At 36.4% G+C, this 26,999-nt stretch overlaps 3 protein-coding genes across 3 annotated transcripts; 1 reads left to right on the plus strand and 2 right to left on the minus strand.

The window, feature by feature from the left end:
* Positions 1-682: 682 nt before the first annotated feature.
* degs2 (delta(4)-desaturase, sphingolipid 2) lies at positions 683-8,612 on the minus strand. The gene is made up of 3 exons (XM_007561157.2): positions 8,172-8,612; positions 2,426-3,168; positions 683-922 (listed from the first exon to the last, which is right to left on the minus strand). Exons 1-3 carry the CDS (start codon positions 8,452-8,454, stop codon positions 779-781), a joined length of 1,170 nt encoding a protein of 389 aa, XP_007561219.2. The 5' UTR covers positions 8,455-8,612; the 3' UTR covers positions 683-778.
* Positions 8,613-10,852: 2,240 nt separating this feature from the next.
* yy1a (YY1 transcription factor a) lies at positions 10,853-14,541 on the plus strand. The gene is made up of 5 exons (XM_007561159.2): positions 10,853-11,489; positions 12,539-12,689; positions 13,015-13,075; positions 13,527-13,685; positions 13,770-14,541. Exons 1-5 carry the CDS (start codon positions 10,997-10,999, stop codon positions 13,950-13,952), a joined length of 1,047 nt encoding a protein of 348 aa, XP_007561221.1. The 5' UTR covers positions 10,853-10,996; the 3' UTR covers positions 13,953-14,541.
* Positions 14,542-15,532: 991 nt separating this feature from the next.
* On the minus strand, positions 15,533-26,767 carry tpp1 (tripeptidyl peptidase I). The gene is made up of 13 exons (XM_007561160.2): positions 26,676-26,767; positions 26,277-26,351; positions 25,091-25,230; positions 24,862-25,012; positions 24,072-24,193; positions 23,816-23,985; positions 22,764-22,962; positions 21,814-22,002; positions 20,499-20,568; positions 19,168-19,288; positions 18,929-19,090; positions 17,961-18,086; positions 15,533-16,397 (listed from the first exon to the last, which is right to left on the minus strand). Exons 1-13 carry the CDS (start codon positions 26,684-26,686, stop codon positions 16,257-16,259), a joined length of 1,677 nt encoding a protein of 558 aa, XP_007561222.1. The 5' UTR covers positions 26,687-26,767; the 3' UTR covers positions 15,533-16,256.
* Positions 26,768-26,999: the final 232 nt, after the last annotated feature.

Below are 26,999 nucleotides of genomic sequence, written 5' to 3' on the forward strand. Positions count from 1 at the left end.
ACATTAATTAATATTAATAAAACAATATCTAGACTCTTGGATAAAAAACAGATGGAATACTTTATGAAAAATAAAAATACAACCACAAAACTGTAATCCTGATGGATTAATGTTTTTTCATGTTTGGTTTTGTGGCTCCAGTCAGATTTTTATGATTTATAGCAAAACAAAGCGTCACTGAAGAAAAGCTCCTCTTACTCAAAGTATCAACGCTGCGTTCCTCTTCAGCTCCGTTCTGCCCAACAGCAATAATCTGCTCCAATGTTGAGGGATCAATAATCTGATCGTTCAGGAGAAACTCTGACAATGTGTGTGACCTTCATCTGAGACACGACGACTATAAACAAATCAACTTTTACAAAACAGCAGGAGTAAAAACGTTTCTCTTTCAGCGACTGCATCAAAAAGTTCAACTACACTGCAAAAACACAAAATACTACCAAGTATTTTGGTAGCTTTTTAGCAGGATGTGAATAATTCCTTAATTCTGATGAATACGTTTCACTGGCAGATTATTTAACTGATGAGACATTTTCTCATTTTATAAGTAAAATAATCTGCCAGTGGATTCATCAATATTAAGAAATAATTAACTTAAAACAAGCTCCTATATCTTGCTGAACATTTACTTGTAAGTTAGTTTTATCTTAGTTCAAGTGAACTGAGACATTTGCATTAGAAACTGGACTAAAATGTGCTGCAGGATTTTGTGTTTTTGCGGTGTAAGTAGCAGTTTAACAGTTTTATTTAACTTTTCTGTATAAATATCACTAGTAATCTATTCCAGCTTGCTTAGCTTGTACTCCCGTTTGATTCTGGCGTAAGGGCCGATGTTTTCGTCGAACACAAAGTCCCACAGCACCTGGAACCAGGAGGTGTGCTGCGGCAGCGAGTCGTAATACTCCGCTGCTATCTTTTTCACCTGCAAAAACAAGGAAAACAGCTTAGAAAAACATCAAAACTCCAACATTTTAACTGTAGGTGTTAGTTAAAGCTGATGCTTCTGAACATCAGATTAATTTTAGAGAACCTGAGCAAATGAAACAATGTTTTCACATGATGATTTACGTCTTAAAAGGGGGAAAAGTTCACATTTGACCATTTCAAATTCAGGGTTTGTTCACTTTTCCTGCTTTAAAATTCAAGCATTTTCAAGATAAGTTTTCTAACACTTTGGAGATAAAAAATAACACAAATAAACTTAAGACGACAGTCTCAGTTCATGACTTTATCTTCTCATTTTTTTACTGTTAATAATAATAATAATGCTGAGTTTCCTGGCTTTTAACAAATAGAAATAGTTTTGGTGATTCTAACTGACCTAAAAAAATAAATTTTAGTCTGATTAACTTCAAAATGTAACAAAAATATTTATTTTTAAATATGTAAAATTGTAAATAGAATTTTCCAAATTTAAGCTTTTAATCAAACATTAGATTTATTTTTATTACAAAACTGTGCAGTTTGAAAATCAAATACTTTCAAGGACATTGTACAGAAATCTTCAAGGATTTTAAGGACCTGTAAACCCAGAAGCTGAATCTCTTTCATCCAGTTAAGTTTGATTCTCCAGCAGAACAATGATCCAAAAAATAAGGTTTCAGAATGTCCTAATCAAAGTATCTGAAACACTGAAGTTGATGAGAAATTACCCCAGAAGTTATTGTGATAAACAATAATATAGTTTTAACATTTTCAAGTAATATAATTGCAAAGGAATAATAATGCAAGTCAAACCTCTCAAAGACAAATAAAATATAATTTCTGTCCAACATTTAACACTGGAAGAGGAAAGCATTTTGAATAAAGTATTGCCCAGTACTTTTTAATCTACTTTTTAGTGCAAATATCTTAGTACACTTGAAATAAGACAAACATAACTTATAAGTAACAAGATATAGAAGCTTATTTTAAGTAAATTATTCCTTAATATTGATGAAAAAGTCTATATTAATCCTGGTTCCACTGGTAGAATATTACACTTGTTTCAAAGTGAAGGGCTGTGCCGTTACCTAGCAACCACAGCCAAGCCCAGCCGGTCGCCTAGCAACCCAGTTCTAGTTCCACTGGCTGATTATTAACTTATAACACAAGGGAAATGTGTTGTTGTAAGTACTGTTCATATTGAGGAGTTATTTACTTAAAACAGGCTCCTGTATCTTACTTAAAAGTTACTGTAGGTCAGTTTTAATTATTTGAAGTGTACTGAGATATTTGCACCAAAATCTAGACCAAAAATACTTGGTGAGATTTTGTGTTTTTGCAGTGTAGAAGTTGCAGAGAAAAGTTAAGACAATATTTGCGACTCATAAAATGTCACATTGTGCTCCCTCGCTACGAGTCGGTTAATATCTGCATTGGAAAATATGAGTGGAGTCCAAAGTTCAGCTGCTGTGGTATTAAGGATGATTAGCCAGAGACTCACCTGAGGTAGTTTACTGCCAGGTATGCTGGGGAAGTCATGGTGCTCCATGTGGTATCCAACATTGAAGGTGAGGAAGTTCAGCGGCCCGTAGTACGAATACGTCTCATGTCCCTTCAGAAACATGTAATGCTCCGCTATGAAGTGTCCAGAGAACGGATGGATCCCCAGGCACAAAATGGATCCAGCAATGAGATAAACAATCGGCTTTAGCCCCCAGAAGTAGTAGATGATGGCGTCTGCTAGGAGCTGCACCACCGTGTTCTGGATCTCCATCGGACCCACCGGTTTGGGGTTGACCACCAGCGGCCTCAAGGCGTAGAAAAACGGCTGCAGAAAGAGCCAGAGGACCTTCCTAGCCGGCGTGCAGAAGAACCATCCCTCCCAGTCTGTTGGGATGTCCACATCCAGCTGGTCGCCGCCCAGGTACCGGTGGTGGTCGATGTGGTACTTCTTGAAGGAGGCGGAGTAGGGAAGCCCAATGGGCAGGTTGGCCCACATGGCGAACCAGCGGTTCCACTTCGCAAGCTTGTTCCCGAAAGCCACGTTGTGAGAAATGTCATGAATGGCCAGAGTCAGCGAGTGGTTGATGCAGCCGCCGAAGCCATAGGCCCAGAAGAAGACCCACTTCCAGGAGAGGTTGTGGACCAGGTAGCAGGCGACGAGTTGGATCAGAACCAAGCCGGACACAACCCACTTCAGCTGGGGGTCCGGACCCATCAGGGTCTTGATTTCTGGATATTTGGCTGAGAAGAGAAACACAGAAAGGAAGAGTAAGGACTACCGCTCAAATGATTAATCGAATTAATCATGATCAATCAATTGTTCAAATAAGCTTTAACTGACTCAGTAATGGATTATAATCGTTGAAAACTCAAAAAAAGGCAATTTGTTTGAAAGAACAACACATTGAGAGCAGTAATTAAGTTAAAACTGTACAGAAATATATACATTTTTCATTTAATGTTAAATAAAAATCTTTTTCTGTAAATATGTTCTATCCAAAACTGAAGCGTATAAGTAGCTTCATTTGTTTCAAATTATCTGTTGTTCAGCACCTCTTGATGTCTAAATATTAATGAGTTAATCGATTTAGCTGATGAAATAATTGATTCCATCATGATTAATCCGATTCATCGCGATTAATCAATTTTTGAAATAATTGTCAACTAATTTAGTAATTGATTAATCATTAACTGGAGGATATAGACCCAAAGCAAGGTGATTTGCTGAAACAACAACATATTCAGAGCAATAATTAAGCCAAAGCTGTACAAAAATATGTACAATATGTACAAAACTCAAGTGGCATAGTTTTAACTTCACTCGGTTCAAATTATGTGAAAATATCTCGCTGATAAAGAGCTGAAATAGTGATGTGGAAAAGCATTTACAGAAAAACAGAAGAAATCCAAAAGGTATAAATTCCTGATGCAAAGAAAATAATTTGTTGGTCATCGCTGCAGCTCTGGGATTAATTAAGTCAATTTCAAAAGCAGCCCATATTGCAAGGTGCCCAGCCCTCTCCTGGGAAAATCCTGCTGACAAAACTCTGCTTAATTGGCAGAGGTGTTGTTTTGCTGAAGGACATAACACAGTTAAACTGTAGCCGTTAGGAAAATCCACTGACAAAAGGAATAAATGGGATTGCTTCATGGAATATAATCCGCTCGTTGGGGCAAACAAGTTTGGATCTGTTGTACTGACTGACCACACCCTGACGGAACTACAACAACAGTCAGAAGTGTGGCGCAGTGGAGTCAGGGAAAGCCTTCACATGACGGGGGCCGCCATGCAAATTAAGGCTCCTGATTTGTTTTTCGTTTCCCAGTTTGATGACTCTAAGCAGGTTAAACTGGTAAATAAAGGGTTTGTTTTCAATTCTTTCTCTACATTCTCCTACTGCTGTGGACCAAACCCTCTGTTTTCAGTTAATATTAAATACATAAAAGGTAGGGCTGAAACGATAAATCATGATTAATTGGATAAATCATGATTAATCGATTACTGAAATAGTAGTCAATGAATTTAGTAATCGATTAAGCAGAATGTACTGAATCAAAAAAGGCCATTTGCTGAAAGAACACAGTAAAAATGCCAGTGTTGAATTAACACCCAAAAGTGTCTACATGTGTCCAAGTCAGCTGGTGTTAAATTCAACAATACAGAGTGTCACATTAACATTACAACGGTGCTGGTGTTAAAATATATTAAAAGTAACACCAGTGTAGTGTTGATTACAAAACATAATATGGTGTTAAAAAAGTAAATAATTGACCCACAAGGTGCCAATATCAATCAAATCCAGTGGAAAATATTCAAAGCAATACACAGAAATGGAAAGTTTAACTTTTCTTAAACCCATTTCAGTATTATAGACCAATGTTAATTAAGCAAAAAAATGGGTGTCAATCTTTTAACACTTTCAAAAGTGTTATTTTAACACTTGCTCACTTGGACACAGACACTTTTGGGTGTTAATTCAACACTGACATTTTTACTGTGAACAACACATTCAGAGCAATAATTATGCAAAAATCATACAGAAAATATAAACAGTTAAGATGAATTTAAGAAAAAGTTTGTAAATATGTTTTACTCAAAACTCGAGTGGGATAGTTTTAGCTTCCCTTGGTTCAAATTATTAGAAAGAAATCTATTTAGCACCTTTTGTTGTGTTGTATTTATTAGTCACTCTATTGATTTTAAGTCAAGCAGAAAGGATTGAGCTTTTCATATTTTGATGTTTTTAGCTGCAGATGCGTCCTTTGCTATAAATGATCAAGCGGACGCTATATCGTTAAATTTTTAACTAAAACATGTTTATTTTCTTATTCAAAAACAAAATAAATTTGTTTTAATGTAGTTCTAATATTGTATAAAAAGCTTTAAATGAAAAATCTGCAGACTGCCATTTTTTTAAGAATCTGATTAATCAGTTAATCGTCAAAATAATCGACAGATTAAGTAATCCTTAGTTGGAGTCCAACTAAAACTCCCCGATGATTCATAGAAAACGATAAATGAACACAATCTGTTGCATGATGGGAGTTTTTATCAGACATGTGACATTTAGATTCAGTTTAGAGTCATTTTTAAAAGTGTTGACATCAGCGAGGAATAAAGATAAATGAATAACCAGCCGCCATAAAAGGCTGTTTAAACGGCCTAATGGCTTTGCGCGCGCACACACCTACACACACACCTACACACACACACACACACACACACAGTGAGGTTATTATCGGATTTCTACTTCACCATATCAGAGAAAAATAATGTACTTTAATATTTAAGATGATTCTTTAAAGCTTCAAGCTTTAAACTGGAAAACTGTGAAAAGCGTCATTTTCTGACGACATTTAGTAAACAGAGTGACAGTAACTTATTTTGTGACCTCATTGGATAGTCAGATGTCCTTTGAGCGAGCATGAAGATAAAAAGGTTTCCGTGTGAGTTGAGATAAATGGGAGCTCTGTTCATGTGCGGCACATTATCTTCCACGCAAAAGGAAGAATGAGAAAACTCCTCGCCACACGCGGTTGGGGATTAGATGTCATAATTACAACTAAACATCTTTAATAATTCATGGCAAAGAGACAAGTAAACACCTTGGAGGTGCTAATTTCACAGCAGAGCGACCAAGCAACAGCTGACCAAACCCAGGATCAAATATACGTCAACAGGTTGTTAACCTGCGCTTTTAATTATTGATACGCGAATCAAACGCGGCGCTAAATATCATATTTTAGATCCGTTTGTAAAGATAAATAAATGGCGTCTAAATCGTGTAGGAATAGGAGTGTAAGGATTTATTCCCTCCACTCCCACTAAAAGCCTCACGCTGCGTCATCATGAGACGATAATGTGCCAAGAAGCCCGGGGCGCCGCAACCCGCACGCAGCATCAGCAAAGGGCAGAAAATTTACAAGACAGAAAAAAAACCCCCTGAAAAACAAAAAGTGCCAAAGCCTGAATTACACCATTCCTTTCATTACTGAGTATCAACACTTCCAACTTTCAGTTGGACAGGAAAGTGAGCAGAGGCTGAATTTAAAACATGAACAGCTGGAAATGCTGCAGCAAGAGAAAACCAGGAGACGGTTTAACTTAAAGTTGTTCATTTAAGAGAATTTAGTACTTTATGTAGTACAGACACGTTATATGAGCTCACTGGGGAGGTTTTCAATGCACAAACAGCTGCTAAATATAAAAAATGTCAACTAAAATCAATTATTCCACCTTATATTGGCGCCCCCTCGAGCGCGGCACCCATATAATGCATACCCACTTTTTGCTCCAGATTAAACATTTGCAGCTTCACGTGAAATTAAAGACAATTCTGTAAACACATGAGTCTACGGAGCATAAACTGGCTATTTCTACAGCATTAATACATTTTATTAGTTCTTGTGATTGTTCCTGAATTCTGATAGCTACAAAGGTTTTGTGTGCTTGTGTTTCTATTTGTACACAATAATTTAACATATTACAGGCTCTCAATGCACAAACAGCCAATTAGACATAATTACTCCGCCATATTTTGGCGCCCCTACTAGCATGGCGCCCCTATGCATCACATATGATGGAGACAGACTTTTTGCACGGAGCTGTTAAATTTAAAAAATGGCAACTAAAAATAATTATTCCATCATATTTTGGCGCCCCCTCTAGCACAGCGCCCTTTAATGCACCATATTCAACATCTGAATTAGCATTTCATGTGAACAACAGAAAAAACCCGTTTAAATAGTGAAGCACATGAGCCAGCAGAGAATAAACTGGTTATTCTACTGCAGTAATAAATCTTATGAGTTCTTGTGATTGTTCCTGAATTCTCATTTTACTGATAGTTATAAAGTTTTTCTTTGTATCTCTAACCACAGGCCAAGCCTACAAATAAGCCTTCAGTTGTAGATGGTGTATGGAGTGGAGAGTCTTTTTGTTTACCGTTTTTTCTTCTTCAATTAAATATTTAAAAGGAGGACAGTTACTTATGCAAAGAAAACAAAGGTTCTCCACCAGGAATTTCAACATGCAAAAAGCTATTAAACACAGAAAATGCCGACTAGAAATAATTATTCTGCCATATTGTGGCGCCCCTGTGGCATATTATATTTATTTTTTGCGCGGATCAAAAATGTGGAGCAGCATCTCATGTGAAATTGTTTCTCAGAAACCTTTAAAAGGTGAAGCTACAGAGCATAAACTGGTCGTTTCTACTTTTTTTTATTATGATTAATACATTTCATTAGTTCCTGAATTCTTATTTTACTGCTAGCTGTAAACTTTGTGTGTGTTTATATTTGTACATCTAACCGCAGACCAAGCCTACAAATAAGCCTTGAGCCATAAAGGGCTTATAGGCTGGGGAGTTTTTACCCTTTATTTTATTTTATTTTATTTTAGTTCCAAATTGAATATTTAAGAGCAGGAAAGTTACTTTTATAAAGAAAGCACAACAATTTTACTCAATTTCGTAAATAAATACATAAAACACTAACTACAAGATAAAACTAATCAGAGTCAAAGTAATTCAAACACATTTAAATCATTTTTTTTACTCAAAATATTTAATCTGTGTGGTTACATCATTTTTACGCATCCGTTGAGGGTAACTGGTCCGTTAAGCAACAGCTAGTAAACAGGTTTAACCGGATGTGTTTTTATAAGCAGGGTAAACTTTAATACAATATGAACCCAGGAGTCAGCTAAGGAATGAAAATGAGTGAAAAGTTTGTGATCTCACCCAGGATTTCCTTCCTGCGGGCGGTGTGCGGCTGGTCGGTGTAGACCCACTCAAAGTCGTCTCTGCCACCTGTCTTCCCCATGGCTCTGGTCGCTCTCCTCTCCCGGTGTGAGGAATCTGGCGTTGCTGAGTTCAGTGTGTCATCAAAACTCTGCCAGTATCGGGGCACACCCACAAGAGCAGGTTGCGAAGGGCTCCGCCTCATTAGGACGCCGGCGCGACGGGAGGAGGTGGCACACTTGTAAAGAGTAAATAGAAGCTCATTTCTGATGTTTATTATCATAACATTTTACTGCGAGTTAAAAAGTTTTGTGTTTGTTTTTGTACATCTAACCAACGGTCAAAATCTATAGAAATATGCCTTTGGCGCCTTTATGTGTTGAGAAGTTTTTATCAATTTTTCTTCATTTTTGTCTTTCATTCATTTATTAAACGGAGGAAAGTTCACATCTATGAAATAAAAGAAAAAACTAATTAGTTTAATAGATAAACAAAAAAACTTTTTGCAGTGTAAAATGCCATCTCTAATGAAAAACACACAATTTTAACAAGTATTTTTGTGCAAAAATCTTGTAGCTCCAAACTAACTCTTCAGCAAGCTAAATAACATTATTTTAAGTAATTTATTCCTTAATATTGATGAGACAGTAATAGTTTCACTGGCAAAAAGACATTTCTCCTTTTTATAAACAAAATAATCTGCCAGTGAATCTAGAATTTTTTTTAATCAACATCAAGAAATTATTGACTTCAAAAGAAGCTCCTATACATCTTGCTGAAAAGTAACTTGTAAGTAAGTTAGTGTAATATTTGCACTTAAGCTATACAAAAATTCTTGGTAAGATTGTTTTTGCAGTGTACATTCATTCTAAATCTAATTAATTTCAAGGTCATTTCAAAATATTTTCATTCATTTTTTGTAGTAACTCAAATTATTTATTCTTTGGTTGCATCTTAAAGATCGACTGATAGTCTGACAAGAAACAAAGGATTACTCACTGTTTCTTAACAGACACATTTTCCACCGCCTCCACTCCACTTCTCAACACCTGGAGCCGTTTGGCACTCCGGTGGTAGAAAAAGGAGCGGACCCGTTCTAAAGTTAAGGTGTGATCTCAACCGCCTCCCTACCGCACTCCGGTAGAGGGCGTGGAAGAAACACACTTACCTGTGCACCTGCTCACATGAGTGTAACCTTCCTGTGGGTGTTTTCCACTCGGTAATAAACGGTACAGCGCGGATGAACGTGGAGCTGATTATCTCCTCCCAACCGGCGGCGGGAGGAGATAATCAGCTCCAAGAGGTAAAATGAGAAGTCCAGGACTGATCAAAAATAAATAGAGAACATTGATTTAATATATCAGAAATGTTTGCGGTAAAAATAAAAAAAAAATATTACTGATTAAATTATATAGATGTGTGTGTGTGTGTGTGTGTGTGTATGTGTTATTTTAAAAGTTTATATTTTGAGGAATACAGTTAGTGTTCAGTGATCTTTTCATAAGTTTTAATATTTTATTTCATTAACGCTGTTTAATAACCTGACTGGATAACCTGACTTTATAAATTAACAAACAAATTAACTAATTTGTTCAAGCTTATAGGTGGCCAGAGATGGGTACCTTTTTGAAGAAAAAAAAAAAACTTTTGAGAGTAGTTTTACTTTTTTTTTTTAGTAACTTCACTGAATGAACCCATTACTTTTACATTTTTTGCACATAACTTTATCTTTTCGGTTTTCAAAAGACATAATCTTAAATATTAAATCAGGCATTACCGTCAGTAGCTCAGTATTTGATTAAACATTTACTAAATATGGATGTTTGAACGGCGCAATTCAGGTCTACAGGAGAAACAGCGCCCCCTACAGTCAAAAGATAATGTCTCAAAATGTAAAGGTCCCTGTTTGAGTCACAGTTTTACCAGAGGTTGGTAGAAAAAAATGTAATTTTACTTAAGAAAAAGTAAAATGAGATTGCCCAAATATTAATAATAAATAAATAAAAATAACAGTAAAGAAGCCAATTATTTATTTTGGCTGAAGTGGCTCTCCATATTACTGGAGGTACACTAAAAATGTATTTAGTCAAATTACTCAAGTACTGAGTAATTGTTCAAGTTAATTTGTAATAAAATAAAATAAATAAATAAATAATTCAGTATAAATCCGAGTATAAATTCAAGTGATAATATATACTTTTAATGTATCTCCACTTAAATATAGATGAGAAATGTTTGTATCTGGTACAATTTTGTTTAAAACATCCTTGTTTTTTATTCAGTGAAATAAGTTGTGGTGGAAGTTGTACTAAAGTAAGAGTAGCTGTACTTAAACTAAATAAAATTTAATTTTGTAATATTTCTATAAATTTAGTCTTTAAAAGACCAAAAAATTTTACTTGAGGTACTTCTTGCATAGTTACTTCTCACTTTTATTTCAGTAAAACATGTTGAAGTAGTTCTACTCTTACTTGAGTGAAATTTTTGGCTACTCTACCACCTCTGGAAAACAGCATTTAATTTATATTTTAATATGCAAAATACGTTTTGCATATTAAAACGAAAATTAGGTTTCTGTTTTATCCAATCAATAAATGCGCAGAATGGTCTTAAAAGTTATTAAAATCCATTCTAAAATGCACTCCACAGAGAATCCGCTATTGATCCAAATCACGCGAGACTTCAAAACTAGAGCACTGTGGCGACGAGATTACAGTAGTGGAGAGAGTTGTTGGAGTGGGAGGAAGAGAGCTGCGAGCACAGGGGGGGAGGTGATCGAAATAATATTATTTACAGATAAACACGCAGAAGGAATCAGGATTATCATGGCGTCAGGGGACACCCTGTACATCGAAACGGACGGGTCGGAGATGCCAGCAGAAATAGTAGAACTGCATGAAATCGAGGTGGAAACCATCGAGACGACAGTTGTCGGGGAGGACGGCGAACAGCAGCCGATGATCGCCTTACAGCCGCTGGATGATCCGCACCACCTCCACTCGCACCAGGAGGTGATCCTGGTGCAAACCCGAGAGGAGGTGGTCGGAGAGGAGGACTCGGAACTGCACACGGAGGACGGGTACGAGGACCAGATCCTGATCCCCGTGCCCGCCGTTGAGGAGGACTACATCGAGCACACTCTCGTTACTGTAGCCGGGAGAAGCACGTCCGGAGGCCGGGTTAAGAAGAGTGGAAGCGGGAAGAAAGCGGGCAAAAAGAGCTACATGAGCGGTGGAGAGATGGGCCGAAAGTGGGAGCAGAAGCAGGTCCAGATAAAGACTTTGGAGGGGGAGTTTTCTGTTACTATGTGGGCTTCAGGTGAGTTCCTGCAAGCTGCTGATGTCGCTTTGTTCTCTGTGTGAGTGGGCCCAGCTGGGGCCTTGTGCTCCGCTAAAGTCTTACTCTTTTCGACGGTTCAAAGCGAGTTAAAATTCCTCTGAAAAGTGTTTGTTTTTATGGGAAGCCATGTTTTATGTGTCAATGGGCGCCGCCATATTTCCCCGGTCCAGAAAGTATGGCGGCCCGAAAAAATGGCGTTTATTTGGCCGACGAAGATGGCGGCGACAGGGGGAGCGGTAGCTGCTAGCTCCGCTGGGCCGCTGTGGCGCAGTTCAGTTAGCGGCAGCCGGAGATGCCTTCAGGGACGCCTCGGACTTTACAGTTCTGAGGCTTTTATCTCAAATTTAAAGGTTCAATATCAAACGAAAAAATACATTTAAACAAAAACGGATAAATTTCGGCATCTAATAGCCAAAAACATTAAAATACGCGTTTAAAATGGATAAAACAACGTGATTAGCGTAATCTTTGACCTTTGTGGTAAAGTGTCATGTTTTTAGGGTCAACTTTTCACGTCTATAATAAATTTAAATATAACGACAAACAAGGTGGTGCAGATATGGAAATAACCTAAGTAATGCAGATAAAAATCAGTATTTTAAAAAATTTTATAATTCATTTAGAATATTAAAATCTATATTTGACATTAATGCTACAAGTTACAGCTAAAACGGTTGAGGTATTTCTTGTTGCTAAAAAAGTTGTGCAATGGAGTTTTACTCAACTTCCACATTGCAAAGTTCCCTAATAATCATCCTTGCAGGATTTAAAATGTATTTGTACACCAATATGACATGAATCTGGCCTTTTAATCACAAACAAAAGCTTGTTTTGTGATCAAAAGTGGAAACTAATCTGTTTCCTTGCAAAAAAATATCTGTATGTTGTATTTAAATAACTTTACAATTTGAGTACAAGTGGCTAAAGTTGAATTTGAATTTTGTAACCTCTGCAGTATTTACTCAGTGCCTACTTAAGAAGCAACAGATGATTGATTTTCAGTTTCTGTCTGTCCCGTTCTTGCTCAGATGACAAGAAGGACATTGTTCACGAGGAGCAGATCGCAGGGGAGAACTCTCCTCCGGATTATTCTGAATATATGACGGGGAAGAAGCTCCCCCCAGGAGGCATCCCGGGCATCGACCTGTCCGACCCCAAGCAGCTGGCAGAGTTTGCAAGGTAAGAACCCATCCAAAAAAAAAAAAAAAAAAAAAAAAGTAAAACAACAAAATGTTGGTGGAAAACTCACAAAAAAGTGATGCGAGGCACACATGGTGAAAGCAACGCCTTCAGCCCTCTGCGGTTTTGCTTTTTATTTCTATGTGCATTATTATTTCCCTTAGATTTAGTCATATTTTAACTACTTAAAATATCACACAATGTGTATATTCTGTATAAGTTTTACATTGCTTATGGCTATGTTTGTATTTAACACCCTGATTAACAAATACATTTCCCCTTGGGGATCAGTTCTACTCTAATTGTGACCTTTTTCGTGTTGCAGAATGAAACCAAGAAAAGTAAAAGAAGACGATGCACCCAGGACAATAGCCTGTCCGCATAAAGTGAGTCAGATTTTAAATTCAGTAAACTGCAAAAACAAGATATTTTTGTTAAGTGTCTGATGCAAAAGTTTTATTTTGCATCAGATAATATGCAAGACAAACTAACTTTCCAACAAGATAAAGTAGATTTTAAGTGAATAATTATTTAATGTTAATGAAAACAAAACTAGTTCCACTGGCAGATTATTTCAACAACATATTTTTCCCATTTTAAAAGTGAAAACCTGCCAGTGGATCTAGAATTTTTAAATCAATATTAAGGAGTTATTGACTTAAAACGAGCTATTTTTTCAAAAAGTTACCTGCACATAAAGAAAACTAAGATACTTGCACTAGAAATTAGTCTGAATCCTTTTGTGTTTTTGCAGTGTAGTCCAAGTTTCTCAGGTTGGATTCCCTGGAGTTCTGCGTCTTGTTTTTTTGGGAATTATCCTCCTCGTTTTCGTTTTAGGGATGCACCAAGATGTTCAGGGACAACTCGGCGATGAGGAAGCATTTGCACACCCACGGGCCTCGCGTGCACGTCTGCGCAGAATGTGGCAAGGCGTTTGTGGAGAGTTCAAAACTGAAGAGACATCAGTTGGTCCACACAGGAGAGAAACCTTTCCAAGTAAGTTCCTTTACTTTCTAAACATTAAATAAAACATGTTTTGGGAACACGTGAATAGAAACGTTTACACTCTTCTCCTTGCAGTGCACGTTTGAGGGATGCGGCAAGCGCTTCTCTCTGGACTTTAACCTGCGCACTCATGTGCGGATTCACACTGGAGACCGCCCGTACGTCTGCCCCTTCGACGGCTGCAACAAAAAATTTGCCCAGTCGACCAACCTGAAGTCTCACATCCTCACACACGCCAAAGCCAAAAACAACCAGTAAGACATCAACCTCGAACGACCAGAAGCGGCAGGAAAACCGGAGGACCGCCGTCTGCTTCTGAGTGAACTGACCTAATGTTGCTTGGACTGCTTTTTCTGTGAGACGACTCTCTTTGTACTGCAGATAGAAAAAAACAAAAGAAAAAAAAAAGCCCTTTTTTGTGAAACTTTTGATAATAAACGGAGGTCCAACAAAGCTGGCCTCTACCCGGATGGAATATTTTAGAGTTTCTTCTCATGAAGATGTTAATTCATGGATCTGCACCTGGAAAACTGTTATTTATACCTTTACACGAATAGTTGTGAAATTTGCATTAATCTTCACCAGCTTCTCAGTTTTGTACCTCCCCCTAAGTGTGCATATTGTACACTGTTTGATGTAAGCTTTGTGGTCTGTATGTATTTAAAACGGTCCTGTAGACCTTCCTGCAAGGTTTCAAAGTTCGTTTCCCTTTGTTCTCCTTCACGGCTCCATTTCTCAGGAGGTTTGTAGCTTTTCGTTTTCTACAACACATGTAGATAACCATGTGATTTTATTTTATTCTTTTTTTCAGTAGATATCATTGATTAAATTGTTTCTCCCAATTGCATCACTGATACAGAGCGTGTGATTTGTGCTGTCAGAGGTCAAATTCTCACTGAGCTGGTGAATAATTAAACCAGTCGGGTTGAAAAAACGTCCAGGAAGTTAACAGCGATTCAAAAACGCTTCATATCCATGCATGACATTAATGAACAACGTTAAAAATCAATCATTGGCTGAAAGGGTTCTTTAAAAGGGCAGGTTAGTGTTTAAACAGGGATATTTAACTACATCATGACATCATGGCGCTGCTGCGAATAATTGTGGTTTGTTTTGTTTGGAGAAACGAGACGCTGAGAGCAACTCGATACCGAATGGGTTGAGAGAATTTGCACAAGAAATCAAGTTTCATCACCGCTGAGTTGTTTCAAATCTACAGATTAAAATATGCAAAAAAAAAAACCTCCAAAGATTTAAAGTTTTATTTAAAAGATTGTGACTTAAAGCTAATATTGCAAAGCGGATTTCCTCAGAAAATGAGAATTTTAACATTTACTGGATGATTAATTGTTCAATAAATTATTTCAAGAATATTTTAAGAATTTTCAAGTTATATATTGATAATGGTATAATAATACAAGTTTGCCCTAAAAGAAAACCTTTAATATTGTAAAAGGCAATTAACACTGGAAGATATTTTAAAAATCCAAAATAAAAAGCAAATCAATAAAACCCAAGCAACTAAAACTATGACAAAAACAAAATCTGCACAAAATTGTAAATAAAATGGATTATAAACTCTCTAAACAAAAAAATCTGAATGGAAGTTGAGCTCATTTTAACTTTTTCTACATTATAATTCATTGCAATTTACGAGATTAACTTTTTGAATTGAATTACCGAAATTCAGTTAATATTTATTGAGGTGCATTCATATTTTCCCCTTTTTAAAAAAATGTTTTTTATTGCTGATAATTTCATTTTGCAAGTTTGCTAGTCTTTTTGGACAGTTAAACATCAGAACTACAACATAAATTTCAAAAACGACAAACATTTCTGATTAAAGTATCAAAATCTTTAATTTTCTCTTCTGGATGTTTTTCCTACACAATACAACTCAAAAATCCTCCACATTTTTATTTTAATTTATAGGAAATAAAACTCCACATATTTGATTTGTGATTTTGCAAAGAGTGCATTGTGGGTAAAACTGCCAAGTCATTGTCAAACCCACACGACGGTGCATTTTTATGATCTCGTAGACAGCAGAATCAAATTGAATAACCTGTTAAGCCACAAGTAGTGTTCCTGTTTTATCTCAGTGATATGAAGGACAAACTGCATGCATTTGTTAGAATTAAAGAAAGTTAAAATAAATATCCGATATATTTGTCCAGTGCATTTTTCTGACCCTTATAAGTTTATCTAGAAATAAACTATATTTCTGCACAAAATGTAAAAGATCCCTGAAAATAAAAGCTGCATGTTTGCCCCAAATTTGAGAAAATACTGTCTAGTAAAAATGCATTAATTGCAAATAAAAAGCAACAGTGGTAAAGCTTTAAAAATGATTCCCTGGCGGAGCCAACACTAAATGGAAGAAAGTGATTTTAACCCAGATTGATAGGAAATTTGAATGATGATTCATTAAAAATGGAAAAATCAGCAGCAATAATCCAAAGTATGGCCTCTCTACTGTCCCGCCTTTGGCACCAAGAACCTGACTGTCGGGTTGATCCGGGTGCAGCAGTTCCTTTCCCAGCTCTGGCCGGTTGGTTCTGTTCACTGGGACAGCAGGGCAGCCAGCAGTGCGGGGTAGTTTGGCGTGCCCCAGCCGGTGACGGGGTCCCACGACGGGGCGGCGCAGAAGCCCTGCCCCTGAACCTTCTCGTCCAGGCAGCCCAGGTGACACCCTTCAGTCACCTGCAGAGAAACATGACATTCACTTTAGCCTGGAGATGAAAGTTACTGATTAGAACAGACTAAAGTTAACAGATAAATGGACATTTTCTTAAAAACTTGAGTTTTCTCTTGCATCAAGACTGCTATATTTGTCATAATATGCTAGATTAAAAAGGAAAAACATTAAATTTTAACATTATTTTGTGTCAGCTGTATTAAATACTGACTAAATAAACAGAAAAATGTAGTTTTCTCCCATTATTAAACCTACACATTTATAAAATATAACAAAACATGAACCTGTATGTTGCTGAGTAGAAAAATAAAAGATTAAAATATGTGAAACACTTACTCCCTCATCAACAGAGAATCACACAGCAGTGCTGCCTGCGGTTAAAACTCCGCTAAATGAAGCGCAGTAACTCACGACTACAGCCGTTAAAATCAGTCATGTTTTTTCAATCATGTTCAATTTTCTCCGCTTTTCTGCCATTTTATCCTTACCTTAGCAGCACAGCAGCCATTCAGAATGAGAAACTGACGCAGCGCTAATAAAGTTAAACTACATTTAAAAACAGAATCGCATAAAGTGCATCGGACTCAGTTTGGACCGTTCCTCTTTACCGTTCCATTATGGCCGCCATCTTTGTTCCTACATCACCGGCTCAGCTTAAGGATGACCAGCGGCGCCCTCTGCTGGACGGCGGCCAAACTACAACACTAAACTTAGGTCGAAGCCGACATTAGTTAATAATTGGAACAACTTTTACGGTAAAAAACCATTAATTGACAATTATAAGTTGATTAACTGTTTGCCTACCTACTTTGGTGTATAATACTGAGAAAAACAACGTGGCTCCTTAAAGATAAAACAATTTTAATATAAAATATAACCTGTGTAAATACAAAAAACTGTTTTAAAGTCATAATTTCTATCATTAAGGAGGAAAAACGAATAAAAAACAAGTAAATGCCCCGTAACCTAATAACTGGTCATTTCACACGTGGTCAACCAAGTCAGTCAAGACCTTTAAAAATTCACTAATAGTGAGGTACACCAGTAAAACCATTTTGGATCTACAATAATCTTTCAAACATCAACAAAAATAATGTAATTAAAGTATTGCAACTTAGTTTATGATTGAGTAGACTAAAACAGTCAGTATTCTGTGGGGAGTTTTTTTGCCTGGCCCCCTCTCTCTTATTATGATTTAATTTATTTTAGTCCCGTGTGTCAAAACGTTTGAACTCCCCCTGACTTAGATTTTATTTTGGATGAACTCTTGAAATCAGGTTAGTTTCTAGGAAGGTTCTCAACTGTCCACAGTTTTCGCCACCATATTTTAGCCTCCTTCATGTTGTCAGACAGGTACTATTGAAAATTATTTTCAGATCAGGCATGTGTTTTTCAAATTAAATTGAATCTATCCTCCCAAAAATGTAGTTAATTACTAATTACTACTAATTTGTGATTTAAGACAAGATAGTCTAATATTATGATGACCTGGAAACTTGATACAAGAATAAATGGAGGGAGTTAGAATCTTGGAACTGGATTTGTTGTGACTGACGGGCTTCACTCACGTCAAACAGGCCGGGTCCTTTCAGCTTGTAGAGGCGCGGGTTGAGGAAGCCGAGCGCAGGCAGGCCCCTGGACAGACGCTGGCCGTTGATGAGGGACAGCATGCCTCCGACCACAGGAGTCGATGCCTGACAGGAGCAAAAGCTCAGAATAACCGAGAGACAAGTGAAGCTGCAAACACTTTAAAAATGCTAAAACTGTGAGCTGTCTATGAAAAAGTTCTAAACTTCAAAACTTTCTATGAATCTTTGTTTAGCAGAAACTTTGATAATGTTTGGTTTAGATTAATAAATTAATCTAAAGTTGATGATCTCATCAATTGACTAATGATTAACTGATAAGCGGCCATTTTCTCTTGTATCACGGCGGTTGATTATCTTTTCATGATGATCAACATGAAAAGATGAACAACATTTTTCAGGGAAAATGTTGATTTAAAAAAAAAGAAGCATCAAATAATATTTTACTTATAATAAAATATTTTTACACATTACTATAAAAATATATTTTATTAAACAGTATATATAATATACATTATATTTGACATAATACATTTTATATACCAAATATAAATTTTAACATATTGTATTATATTTTTCTAAAATATTATAGAACATTTTATAAATAAAATATATTTAGAATATTTTTGAAATAAAATTGTATTATACATATTTTAAAATTGAATACAATTATGAAATAATTAAATTCTAAGACATAATTTATAAAAGTATGTCTTATAATTTTGTGAGCTGTATTAAATACTGACTGAATAATCAGAAGATTTTATTTAAATATATTTATAAGGTATAATAAAACATTAGGGCTGTAGGGCCAACCTCTTAGGTTGCAGAAAATAAAAATATTTGAAACACTTAATTCCCATGTTTATATATTTTTCTATCATGTTTTTCTGTTAGTGGACTGGGAGTAATTTTAATGTGACACTTTATTAATGGGTGGTTTTGGTTACCGAGGTTCCGGACACCCAGGGGATGGGTACTCTGTTGCTGACCACCCAGTAGTTATCAGACAGGGCAGCCATGTCCGGGTAGGCCCTGCCGCTCGTGTTGAAGTACGACTGAGGAGGAAGAGTCGCCTTCACGCTCTTCAGGTAACCCTCCACCGCGCTCACCTAAACAAATGAAAAACAGAAGCTATTAGTTACACTTTTAAAAATAATTGGTCAGGTAACACAAAGCATTTCTGGACCTGGTACTCGGGCATCTTGAAGACGTTGCTGAATCCTCCTCCACTGATGTAATCTGTGACTTCATAAGTTACTTTAAACGGGTTTTTAAAGGAAGTTCCTCCAACTGTGGTCACATAGGGGCTGAGAAATACAGAACCACTTAGAAACCGTCACAGCAATTAATAAACATTTAATTACCCTCCTTACATAAGCACTCAGAGTCCCTGAAGGTTTTAATGTTTTGACACTTATTGGGAATTTATGTCACAATTGTGAAGTGAAAGAAAAATTATAGATGGTTTTATTTTTGTGTAGAAACAGAAACCTAAAAGGCAGTTCCAGGTTTAAACATCTGGATGAGTTTCATTTATTTTTTTCTTGAAAAGCTTTAATTAGATTGAGGCGCCGAATTTGACTGGGCCATTTGAACCATGGACTATAATTTGGTTTAAACCTCTCCATTGTAGCTCTGACTATATTTACTGCAAGGCCAAAACGATTAATCAGATTTATCGTGATGATTCGATTATTTAAAAAAAAAAAACATCAAATAATTTAGTCATCGATTTATTGTCAACTGGAGAAAATAGACTCAAAAGACGACAATTTCTGAAGGAACAAAATATCCAGAGCTTTAATTAAAACTGTACAAAAATATATACATTTAAGATCAAATGAAACCTTTTTAAGTATTTTTCCCCATGCATTTGGAGCTTTTTCTGAGGCTTCAAATGCATCCTTTGCAACACATGATCAAGTGTGTCCAAATGAAATGGTATGTTGTTATATTTTAGGGGGAAAAAAATTATTTTCTTACTTTAAAAAATTAATTGAATAATTTGTTTATTTGCATTTTTTAATGTATTTCTAATATGTAAAAAAGGATTAAGTGCTTAAATAAAAAATCTGCAAAGTGCCAAAAAATATTTTATCCAATTAATTAAAGAACATATTAAAGCGAAATATGTTTCTTTAATCTTAAATGGAAAATATAGACGTGTTTTGGACATTTGCTCCTCTGAGAATGTTGTTCTCTCAGCAATTAGCCTGTGTTGACCCTGTATACTCCAGTTAGACAATTATTAAACCACTTGATGATTATTTCAATAAATCGATTAATCACTAGGTTTCCTCTGTGACATATTCAAAGCTTGAGGATTTGTTTTCAAACGTCCACTCTGTTATGAATTGCATTTGGACATATTAGTTTATTTTTATTTCATAAATAAACTCTCATCTTCTGTTAGTTCATCAGATAGTAAAACATTTCTGGTTGTAGCATGAATAAATAAATGAACAGATATTTGAATGCTTCAGCATAAAGGTTTGATGTGAGGACTGGGAGTCCTACCTGGAGGCAGGAAAACTGGGTCTGAATGTGTTTTCCTTCCCTAGATGTCTGCATCCAGCGCCGCTGTCGCCTGAACACAACACCAGGTTCAGATAAGGAGACAAAACAAGCTGAACTTATCCAAAGTCTCTCTGTGATCCTGATGAATGGAAGTTTTTGTTCCTCACTGAGGTTTTCTGAATAATTTTTAACAGGAAGTTGTGGTAATTTCACAACTAAAGGTCACACGCATCAGTCCTCACATGATTGTCGACCTTATTACAACCCAAAGCTGACCGAAGGTCATGCTGTGCTGATGGTGCGGGTCAACTTTTTCACTGTAAAAACACAAAATATTACCAAATATTTTTGGTTTAGTTTCTAGAGCAAATATCTTTTAGTACTAGGGATGCACTGATTTCAGATTTCTGTCCGATTGCCAATTATCAATCTTTAAAAAGTCTGACCTGCCGATTCCAATGTTGACCTATAACACTATTTTTTATCTGAAATGTCACTAAACATAGCAAGAAAGTGGCTGAGTTGGCAACACTGAGGTGATTATTGGTAACTGGAAATGTGCAGAGATGATCTGGTGGGCCGGTCCGTCAGTCAAGCTTCTCTGACAGCAGAGCAGAAAAGGATAGTGGATGATTTTTAGACCTTCGCTGAAGTAGATAATATCAGCTTCACATTAAGTATCGGCCAATAACCAATATTCTAAGTAAGAAAATCTTGGTACATTTAAAATAAAACAAAACTGACAAAAAACTTTGTAGCAAGAAATATGCGCTTGTTTAAAGTCAATAATTTCTTAATATTGATGAAAAAGAAGGGATGAACCGATATGAAACTTTGGGCCAATATTAATATCAGATGTTGCCGTTATGGCCAATAACTGATATTTTATGCATTTCACTACCGTTTTGACACCTTTGGAGAAAAAAAAAGACCAGAAACAGACTGCAACAAGTTAAAAATAAATATCAGTTGTTCATATCGGCCCGGTTTTATTCATCGGACCGATACCGATGCGTTACAAAATGACAAATATTGTCCGATAGCGATGTTAGTGCCGATATATCGTTCATAACTATGGAAAAGTTCTTGTTCCATTGGCAGATTATTTCACATTTCCCCATGTTATTAGGGAAATAACCAGAGGAACTAGAACTTTTTCATCAATATTAAGAAACTATTTTGCTGAAAAGATATTTGTAAATTAGTTTGATCTAATTCAAGTGTACCAAGTTATTTGCATTAGAAGTATCTTGGTAATATTTTGTGTTTTTACAGTTTTGCGAGCGTTGTTGAACATCTGTAAGCATCGACTGACCCGAGGCGAAGAGCAGAGAAAGACCTCTGACCCCGGCCTTCATGAACTCCGTGTTGATGCGCGTCATGTAGGCGGCAGACAGGCTGTCCTCGTCATCGCCGTAGCTGATGGTGTGAACCCAGGGCAGGTCAGACATGTTGCTGAGCAGGACCATCCACTGGAGGAAAGGTTCCTGGGTCTCATGTCGACCTGGACAGGAAGCGGGAGCGGACATAATTACACAACAAACTTAGAGTTTGGATGCAAAACATTTCCGTTTGTTTCTCGATTGGTTTCACTTGTAAGGCTGAATTTGCTTTTAACTGCCATGTTTTCAGTTTTTAAAAATGTTTCATTTAAGCTACAAATGTCTGGGTTTATATCGGGGTGATAGTAGTTTAGTTTTATTTTGTTGCTCTTTGTCCAATTTAGTTTTAGAGTGCTAGTTTTTATTAGTCAAATATTGTTTTGCTTAATTTTTATCAGTTATAGCGGTAGTTTTAGTTGTTTCATATTTATTTATATGTAAAATTAACAAAGGATTATTTATACATTGATGAGTAAACAGAATATACCATTTTCAAAAAAATTATTCAAGTATTGTTGAACAAAAAAATGATTCGACAAACAATTTGTTAATTTATCTTTTGATTCTGATTTTTGCATAATCTGAATTGTTTTGAAGCAATTTGTATCAAATTTGGCCAGGTTGAGCAGTTTGGGATGAATTTCGATTCATTTTAAACTGCATATATTAATTTATGTTCTTTTGTATTTTTGTATCTTCATTTTTAGTCACAAGAGTTAAATTCCCTTCAAAATATAATTTATTGTTCTCCAGAAGCTGACAATACTTTTGCATTTACTGTAAAATACAGAGACTGTTTTATTACAGCTTTGTAAAACAAAATGGAGGCATTTTAAATGAATAATCTGAGCAGATTTTCATTTCTTTTTGTGTCCTAGCAGACCTGGATTGGTGAAGACCCATGTGGAGATGTTTGCCCCGGTGCTCATGATGTACTCCACGTCCAGGCTGGCCTCTAGGCCGGCTTTCCCTCCTCCCTGGGTGCCGACGACCCGATCCACCTCGGAGCGATGCTGGAAGGTCCCACCGAACATCTGCATGAACTCGGCCAGGTCAGCTGGGTGGTAGTACTGCTCCAGAAACTGAAGAGGAGGACAGAAAAACATTAGTTTTTCTTTTTAATGACCCGGTTTTAAGCCTCTTATCCATTATTATTTTTAACCACAATCCTTCGAAAGCTAGCTGTAGCTTCGCACTTTGAGCTGACGTCACGGCAAATAAACGGTCGTTTACATGCAGTACCTTGCGGACCAACAGGGGGCGCAAGGGGACAACAGTTTGAGAAAGACAGCTGTAATGTCTACTGGCTTTTTCCTATTATTTTTACTCAAATAAAAGGAAAAAGTAGCCAAGAAATTACTCAAAGAGTAAAAAAGTATTAGGTAAAAAGTCTACTCCAGTAACCAATCAATTTATCATTCATTCAATATTTAAAAATTGCATAATTTCCACTTAAATTATGAAGTGGAAATTTTGGTATTTTAAGGACCAAAATGACAATAATTCATATAAGTAACGAAAACAAAACAAAAAAAAAAAACAGGCAAAATAACATTTTTCCAAATCAGTTTCTTTCAATAAAAACAATGAAACTTTCACAGAAACTGCAGGTGTGAGTCTGGTGAGTCTTTGGTTTAAATGTTTGTTTTTCATTCAGTAGAAAATCCAGGTGCTGGGTTAAACATTGTTACATGTTATTTCTGATTATTTACTAGAAAATTATGTACATTTAAAAAAAAATTTTAAAAATTGAAAAACACAAGATGAGACAACATGAAACAGTTGTTGATCTTTTTGCTTTTCCAATTTTCTTTTGTGGATTTATCTGTTGTGGCTAAAGGATGTTGATTGTGTCTGTTTCCACCAATGAGGAAAAGAAGAAAAATGAAGTAAAATAGAAAGAAAGTGAGAAAGGCTTAATAAATAAATCCTGACCTGAGCGACGGCCTGGCTGTTGTTCTCAGCTGATCCCACGTCAGTCGCCGTCAGGTTGTAGCGAGTTCTCAGGACGGCTGGCGTCACGCCGAGGTGAGCCCCCGCCTTGGAACGCGGCCCCTTTCTGTTGGCGTCTTTTTCTCTAGGTGGGACACGATGAAGGCCTCCGACTACAAAAGAGCAAAACAAGATATTAGAACCGATCCGGACCTGAAAACATGACAGCTGATCAGTTTAGAAACGAGCAAAATCTCACCAAAATCCAGATGTTGGTGAACCTCATTGTGGACTGAATACGGACTGGAAGATCTCACGATGGAGTGACCGTTTCTGACGTAACGGTGAAATCTACTTCCTGGAAGAAGAGCCTCTGCAACCCTTAATAGAAAAAAGAAAAAAAGAAATCCTGTTAAACTCACTACCGTAATCAAAATGAACAGGTGTGCAGCAAAGAAAATATTCTTTATTTTTTGACACTCTAGAGTTTCAGATTAAGAAACCAGGTTTAAAACAATAAAAAGATAACCTGAATAAATACAAAGAGTAGTTTCAAATAATTGAATCAACCAAACCAGGGCTGAAACAATTGATTATTGAAATAATCATCAACTAATTTAGAAACTGATTAATTGCCGTAAAGGGACTCAAAATAAAGGCCATTTGCTGAAAGAACAACATATTCAAAGCAGTAATTAAGTCAAAACTGTGCAAAATTTTCTTGCTAAAAGTTACTTTTAAGTTAGTTTTGTCTAGTTTTGTAGTTTTGTCATGCCAAAAATATTTGCACTGGAATCTAGACCACAAAAAGATTTTGTGTTTTTACAGTGTTTTGTGAAATGCTGCCATTTTAATAGACTCAAACGGCTCTAATCTCTGCAGATTGCAGCTCAAAGTTTCACCATTTTCACTGCAAAAACAGGAACTTCCTCACATGGTGAAAGCAGAACCTTTTCACAGAAGTTGCAAAACCCCAGCAAGAGTATCTGTGTCGCCTCCCAAGTGAGTGAATAAAGTAAAGTAAAGCAGCTGAGAGCAGATGTGCTTACTCTGCAGTCGTGCTGCACTGTAAAAAGTCCTGAGTGTGAACCGTCCGACAGTTTGAAATCCCGTGAGTCTGCAGCCAGCGGTGCACCACCTTCTGGGTCAGTGCAGACGGACGAACCAGAGAGGAAACTTCCTGCAGACTCAGGTGTTTTCCTGCAGAGGACAGATCATTTCTCTCTCACTTAGTGACAGAATCAGATCCTGCGTTTGTTTAAAAACCTCACTGCCTACCGTACTGAGGCGAGTCGGGGTCCGACACCCGTCTGAGCGTTTCCTCCAGCAGGTCGACGTTCTGCTGCTTCAGGGCAAAGGTCAACTCCAGCTGCTCTGAAGGATCCACCCGACCTGCTTGGGTCCAGTCCTGTGGGAGTCTAAAAAAAATAATTAAAATTAGGATTTACTATCAGACATCAATAAATACGTTGATATCTTTGCTTTGGCCATTTATGGCAAGCCATTTTAACATATAATAACATATAAAATGTCTTGTTATAAGTGAAAAAGAAAACCTGCCAATAGAATAAAAACATTATCAGTATATGTTGTGCTGAAACTTTAAGTGCTTAGCTCAACAAGTTTTTTCCTGAAAGTGAGATTTTAGCACCAATGCAACCAGCTGGATCTATAAAGGATATGGTAACGGTTTAAAAATGTCAAAAATAGTAAAAAATTCAACACTTGTTCTTGAACGGTAAGCATTAAATCCAGTTTGTGGAGTTTTGCGATCACTATAAAATTGCTTATTCCCAAAAAAAAGCCACATTAATGAGCTGAGAGGATAAAACTTTAATAAAAACAGCAGACCTGCTAACCCTGCTTTAATAGACACAGAAATACATTTTAAAGACTATAGGAAATAAAACAATACATGAGAACAGACTTCTTTTCAAAGACATTGTTACCAAGATGTAATTTTTAATTAAAAAGAAAGCAATTGCAAATGTAGAGAATTCCTTTCATGGAAGAAATATAGTTTCAGTAAAATCAGATTTTTTTAGACAATGAATTTTTTTAGTTTTTTTTTTTTCTCCTTTGCATCAGAAACAAATGTGGTAATCATCTGTCGAAACCTCCCAACTGCTTGTCATGTGATCAAAGGAGCGTGATTTGATTGGCTAAAAGCCACAGCGCCACTCAATCTAGTGTCGATTGCTTTGGCCTGGTCGACCAAATTATGCAGGTGAAAGTTTTGCTGGCGAATTTAAAGTAAAAAATAATATTAATAAATAAAGTTGTACAACTGCAAAGTGTCAATATTCAGTATTACAAATGTAACGCATTAAAAAAAAAGTCTGGCTCTTAGACTATATTTCTTCCATATTCTTCAAATACAAATAAACCCTAGCTGACCTAAAATCATTATTATTACAGTTTTAAGTAATAAAACTAGAAAGTGATGGGATAACAGTTTCCTTACATGACATTTTGGTCATATTCAAGGAACCCGCTGGAGACCAACGAGCTGAACAACAGAGGCACGAAGGAGAGTAATCTGTTGGAGAAAAACAAAATTAAATGGAGCTTTTCATTACAATTACACCCGGAAGTTTGAACATGCTGAAAGCAGCTTGTGTTTGTCAGACAGTCTTTAATATCTGTTTCTAACAGGAATTTTTAATTTATAGAAACTCTGATTACAAACATTTCATCTTCTACTAGAGACACATTTCAGCTCTGACCTGCGGCGGCAGCGTTCAATCTGGGTCACGTTACAAAAATAAAAACAAACAATCGCGCCTCAGTTTCACCGAATCCCTCCGACTGTAGTTAAATTATGAAATGTATTTTTAAAAAGTCAGAAGTTACGAGCACTTACATTGTGTTCATGGTGTCCTTGACTGCTCCTGCTGTTTAAAGTCAGCTTGTGTCCTCTTTAATGAGCGGCTATACAGAGGAGTGTCACGTGACGCGGTTCCACGTGACTGCTGACGTTTTTTTCTTTCTAAACACCGAAATATTTTTTTTCCTATCGTTTGCATTCCCGATGAAAGATAACATAAAACGATTTTATTTTACATTTGAAAGTTGCTATGTAATAAAATATCAATTAATTATATTTTAAACAATTTTTTTTCATGAATTAGCATTTGCCGATATATTTTTTTTCTTTTTTTTTTTTTACAAAATTTTCCATAAATAA

Source organism: Poecilia formosa, unplaced genomic scaffold (genome assembly GCF_000485575.1).
Source record: "Poecilia formosa unplaced genomic scaffold, Poecilia_formosa-5.1.2 Scaffold123, whole genome shotgun sequence".
NCBI classification, from domain to species: Eukaryota; Metazoa; Chordata; class Actinopteri; order Cyprinodontiformes; family Poeciliidae; genus Poecilia; species Poecilia formosa.